This window comes from Gigantopelta aegis, chromosome 12, assembly GCF_016097555.1.
Source record: "Gigantopelta aegis isolate Gae_Host chromosome 12, Gae_host_genome, whole genome shotgun sequence".
Taxonomy (NCBI): Eukaryota; Metazoa; Mollusca; class Gastropoda; order Neomphalida; family Peltospiridae; genus Gigantopelta; species Gigantopelta aegis.
The window spans coordinates 46,707,519-46,713,518 of NC_054710.1; the positions used below are offsets into that span (position 1 = coordinate 46,707,519).

At 36.3% G+C, this 6,000-nt stretch overlaps 1 protein-coding gene across 2 annotated transcripts in view; it reads right to left on the bottom strand.

Annotated features, from left to right (window-relative positions):
* LOC121386248 (retinoblastoma-binding protein 5-like) overlaps positions 1–3,793 on the bottom strand; it is a 33,648-nt gene extending 29,855 nt beyond the window's left edge. For both annotated transcript variants that reach the window (XM_041517084.1, XM_041517083.1), the window contains exons 1-4: positions 3,748–3,793; positions 3,625–3,650; positions 1,794–1,966; positions 301–441 (exon numbers count right to left, since the gene is read on the bottom strand). In XM_041517084.1, coding sequence (XP_041373018.1) covers positions 301–441; positions 1,794–1,966; positions 3,625–3,650; positions 3,748–3,766 — 359 coding nt within the window. In that variant the 5' untranslated portion in view covers positions 3,767–3,793. The remainder of the gene's footprint in view (positions 1–300; positions 442–1,793; positions 1,967–3,624; positions 3,651–3,747) is intronic.
* Positions 3,794–6,000: the final 2,207 nt, after the last annotated feature.

The window sequence follows — 6,000 nt, forward strand, 5'->3', positions numbered from 1 at the left end:
CATACATGGTGAAGAATTTCAATGTCACCATTATTGCATAACATAATAAATATAAATTATAAATTGCTATTTAGAGTAGAGAAATGGGAAACGGAGCTTAACTTCAAATAGTTGTTGCTTTTCAACAAAATAAATAATTAAAATACCGACAAATTAAACTCCTCTTACATATTAATCACAAATCCGTCATGAAAAATGTTGTGGAAATTTTTTTCCACAGTATATTTTTTCTGTGGCTATTTTTGTAATTTGCTATATTATAGCTATATGTTTCTAGAAATAATTATACGTCACAGTTACCTGTCTCTAGGGTGAAACTGAACTTTGAGGACAGGAGACGGGAAGCGATAAACCTTGATACTTTCCCCGGTGAGAATGTCCCACACGGATACAGTGTTGTCTGTGCCGGCACTGAGCAGTCGGCGACTGTTTCGATTCCAGCTAGGGAAAAACAAACAAAACAAAAAACTATATAGGTGCAGACCCAGGGGGCTGGTGCTGCGATGCACACCATGTCCCCAAAATGTCAGACTGCCCAACAATCCACTGTTTAACAGATGAATATAATGGGTTTTTTTATTTCTAGTACCGCAAATTTCTGAAAATTGCGAAAATGATAGTTTTGTTTGTGTGTCCCTTGTAGTTGTACATGTCTATTTTTGTGTAACCCATTTTTGGTTCATGCATTAAATTTATGACATCGTGTGTGTGTGTGACTAAAACTTCTCTAGGCAACATTTCCATCAACATATACACCATAGATAATTATACTACAACCCTAGAGGCACTGATTTTTCGCGATCGCGGAATCGCGGACGGAATCACGGAAATACCTATCTGAAACGGAATTCCCGATTTTTTTCCAAAACATGATTTAACTTTAATTAGCGCATTTGATTAATTAAAATTTATTTTTCGAACTAGAAACTATGGACACCGACATCTGCCTGTGCTACGCTACGACACTAGTACCTTTGTATGTTACGCCAAATGTTTAATGTAGAGTATCTAGACGTTTTACCAGTCATGTTTTCTTCGCTTATTCCCGGCGATTTAACGGGAAAAACCGAACATTGTGAGCTAAAATTGTCTGATATTTACTCAAGTGAAAGATATATTATGTTATGTTTGCTTATTAATTTTTAACATTTGCGGCATTGCCATATTTCCGATCTCACAAAGGAATGCAGTAATTGCATATTGTATGCCAGGCTTTGTTCAAAATAAATTATACAAGGGAAATGGTTTATAGTGACACTAGTGTGATCGTTTGTAATTATTTTCCCGATCATATCGTAAAGAAAACCGAAAATGTCCAAAGTCTGTGTCGTGGCGTATTCGTGTTTAAATTTAAACCAAAAATAAATACAAACTACTGACATGTTTTGCCTCATTGCATATTTATTTTATACCAGCAATTAATTGCGGTGTGTGTGTCACTGTGTGTGTGTGTGTCACTGTGTGTGTGTGTGTGTGTGTGTGTGAAACAAAAACAGAATTTGTTTAATACTGAAACAGAAAAAAACGGAATTTGTAACATTATGAAACGGAAAAAGGAAAAATCTGAAACGGAAAATCAGTGCCTATACAACCCATGACCTTTAAAGTAAAATATTAAAGTAAAATTCTACCATCCTCACATACTTGAGTGAAAATATATACATAGTGGGCGTTGGGTATATATATATACATGAAACAAAAACATTCCCACCCAAATCCCTGTCATCAATTCTGTAACAGTCCTCTACATAGGTTAGTCTTTGTTGCTATGCGACAAGGTTGTGACAGATTACCTGAGGGAGCACACTGGGTGGACGTGGGCGGTGATCACCTTGGCGATCCCGCGTGTCAGGAAATCCCAGATGACGATACGACCATCGTTACATCCGACGGCGAGAAGCGTCCCCTGTCTGTTGAAGCAGCACGTCACAGCAATACTCACACAGTCCAAAGCACCATCAAAATCCTAATCACACAAATGGCATTATAGTCATTAGTAAATCTTTAGATACTGGAAATGTATTATAAAATCAGATTTTTGGGTAAATAGTCTTTGTTGATAATATATACAGGGCACGAAATAATGTGACACAAATATCATGGTTTGCTAGGATAATGCATTTGTGTGTAGCAAAGAATTGTAATTAAAATATATATATTATTATGAAAATGTGCATGGCATTCAAGCTTGGACTAAAGTCAGTCCCCGGGTCTATAATTTAGAATACAATCAAATTGTCAAAATTTTGAAACAGGTATGCCAGGTCGGAGGTCCCATATCCTGTAAATCTTCGGCATACAGAGGAGTTCTGAATGCCCGAGTTGGGATGCTCTGGCCAAATTTTTTTTTTTATTTGACTGACAAATCATATTCGTTAATACTATTCAGCATTATCCGCATTTTAATTTTTTTTATATTATTACCTGGTATTTTTTTTTAATATTTATTAACAGATGCAACAGTTTCATTGTTTTTCATTAGTAGTCTACTACTACTACTATTATTATTAGCCTACTACTACCTTTTTGGGGTGGAGTGGCAGTGTTTTATCTGGAGGAGTTTTGGCTATAAAAATGCAAGATTAACGTGCGTGCACACACACACAAATGGCAGACTGAACTTGTCCCTGCACGTAGAACTGGATTCAACTGGATTAAGTAATAATTAGCCAACCTTTGGACGACAAAACATGCAACAGTACACTGGGTTTTTTTTACGCTATACATTAAAACCGAAATACCACTTTGCGAACCAGTCAAAATAATTTGCACACATGCCTGATAATAATAATAATAATAATAAATGGTGAGTTCATGTTCCGACTGTTTATTATTTTATTTCAGCGTATTCGCGGCTATTTTTGTCATGAAATATATATATTTTTTTATTTGCCATGTATATATAGCTGGCCCTCAGTTCCCAAGTCTCTATACACGGCGATCGTTTATATAACATCCAAAAATACATTATATAGTTGTCATATATATAGCCTCATCACTACGAGTCTGTTTTTCCGTATTTTAAATGTCTCATTTAAAGAAGAGTTCCAAATTTTAAAACTGAATCGTGTCATGGAATTCCCTCGATCGTAGTTCAAATAAAATGTTTTGGATCATACAATAACTAGGTTTGGTATTCCAAATGAATGTAATTTCCATTTATAATGCATATTTAGAGAAATAAGGCCCACTAAATCGGTGATTTAGCTCCTTTAAGTGCCTTTTTTGTGCAAATAATGAATTTTTTTGTAAATAATGTAGATGTTCAGTGGTACCTTTCACGGCATGCAGGCGGTGGATACAAATCTATAACTTTCATTCTCATGGCCTAACCTCAAGATTTCAAAATATTGTCCCCTGTGTAACTGTGTTTTAGTCTTTATGCCCAGTGGCAGCACATTATGATTACAAATTGTTTGTTTTTTCGAATTATGCAAATATTATAAGTGGAACCGTTTAAACTGTAGCGCAGGCCTACTTCTTTATAACAAATCAATAAAAATTGTGAAATATGGCACTTAAAACAAAGACAATGGAGCTTTAAATTAAAATAGCTTCACTCTTTTCGAAGTTTTGTAAACGTTCTGACATTCACATTGTCAGTCCAACTCGATCAATGCTCACCTCGGGATGATTCTGTCCAAACGACTCTGAAAATAAAAAAATATAATATATTATATTTGAAATATAAGAATCAGAAATGTCACAGACGAGAGCAAATTCATGATCTTATTAATTTAAACATACCCAATAATTCTAAATTCATTGTGCCCGCTCAAAAACCGGAAGTTAATGTAGTATTGACGGAGTAACATGCCCTTGGCCGTGTGACAGTCTGAACTCGGCATTTTTACGAATCAAACCGCATCAGGGCCGTAGCTAGGATTTTTTGTTTGGGGGGGGGGGACAACTGAGTAGTTATTAGTCTAAAACTCCTTAAACAGTTAAGAAGAGAATTTTCTTTAAGATTCTATGTTTTCCGGATTTGTTTTTGTTGCCCCCCACCTGCCCCCCCCCCCCTGCTAGCTACGGCCCTGCACATAATAATTATAAATACATTACAATGCATTTACATAAACACACATCTAATTAATTAACATAAATGTTAAAAGTGAATATAAATTAAAATGCCAAATTAAGCAGGCCTATGTCGGACTATTTGAGCCTTGACTAGTAGGCCTACAATTAAAGGGTTTAGCATTAATTTAAACATAATTTAACTTCATCTTGGATGGCAATCTTTGTGTGTGGTTATTTTCAATGATTATATCTTTTGCATATATGTAATGAATTTTGTTTAACAATAGTAAAAAATGCTTGTCTTCTCAATCAAGGGGTGGGATTTAGCTCAGTCGGTTGAGTGCTTGCGTCGCAGGATAGAACCACCTTGGTGAATCCATTCAACTGATTGGGTTTTTGCTCGTTCCAACTAGTGCACCACAACAGGTCAACGGCCGTGGTATGTGCTTTCATGTCTGTGGGAAAGTGCATATAAATTATCCTTGCTGCTAAAACATGTAGCGGGTTTCGTCTTATGACCACGTGTCAAAAATACCAAATGTTTGACATCCAATAGCAATCAATTAATCAATGTGTTCTAGTAGTGTTGTTAAACAAAACAAACTTCTTCTCAATCATTTTGGACAAAATGGGCAGTATCTTTCTTGTCTTGGAATTTCAGTTAAATTTATTTATTTAAATTGTGAGCTTGTTCTTCTTTTTTGTGGGAAGCAAATCTAAATAAGCTGCACTTGTAAAAGTATTATTATAGTTTGAATGTTTGATACATATTGCCAATTTTGTATCTGGTGCCACTTTTATGTAAGATGTTTTGTTTTCGTGTTCCTTTTGATAGTACTGTTTAATTTTGTATATTTTTGTTTCAGTTAAGATTAATGTTTATGTATTTATGTTAGTTTTAAAAGACTGCCATACCACGATATATTGAAAACTCCTGAAAGTTTGGCATTCATGAATTGGAAATTATTTATAACAAACTGCTACAAAAGTGGCACTTTGATTGTATTTATTTATTGGGGGAGGGTGGAAGGTCCTCTTCGTCATCTCCGTTGGAAAGGGTCCACCACTTTTGTCCAGGTAGAATTGAATGTAGTTCACAAGTTATTGAGCGCTCAATGGATTATAATATATAATAGTGTTTAATTCAGGCCCGTATGAACGATATCTGAAGGGTGGGGACACAATCTCTAGTGGAGGGGGCACAGTCTCTAGTTGGGGGGGGGGGGGCAAGTAAGCTTTATATCTTTGATATGTATATAGGGCGGGGCGTAGCCCAGTGGTGAAGCGTTCGCCTGATGTGGTATTGATCTGGGATCGATTCCCCATATCATCTGTACACCCACACCTCAAAAATGCGAGTCCGTACGTCTGTGGATATAGGGCCGTCAGAGACAATAATCTCTAAAACGAAAACACAATACAGGCCCTCCGGCCTCCCCCCACCTCTGGTACCTTCGGGTCTGCGATATAAACGCATCAAAGACCGTGTGTGTGCTGTTCTGTCTGTGGGATAGTGCATATATAATATTACTTTTTACTAATGGAAAATGTAGGTTTTCCGTGAAATTACCAAATGTTTAACATCCAATAGCCTGCAATTAATGTGCTCTACTGGTGTCGTTAAACAAAACAAACTTTAAGGCTCATGCAAATGATAAAACTTTATTGTGTAAAGTTATTTGCATCAACAGTCTAGCTTCGTATATGGAGTTCGCACCTTAACTAAATAAAATAGCCATGTTGTGTACGTGATAAGTACCATTAAACCGTCAGTAAAAGAACCGTTACTCTCGAAACGATGTAATGTTTTTGCATTCAGCTTTATTTCTCTGAAAATATAATGCTAGGTCAATTACTCTTACACACAGACACATACACGCGCGCAATTACACCCCACCCCCACTGTGTACATAGGGGCATCACTGCGCACCCAGCATCCCCCATCGAGGAAATAGTCATCACTAGTAATTTTGTGTATGT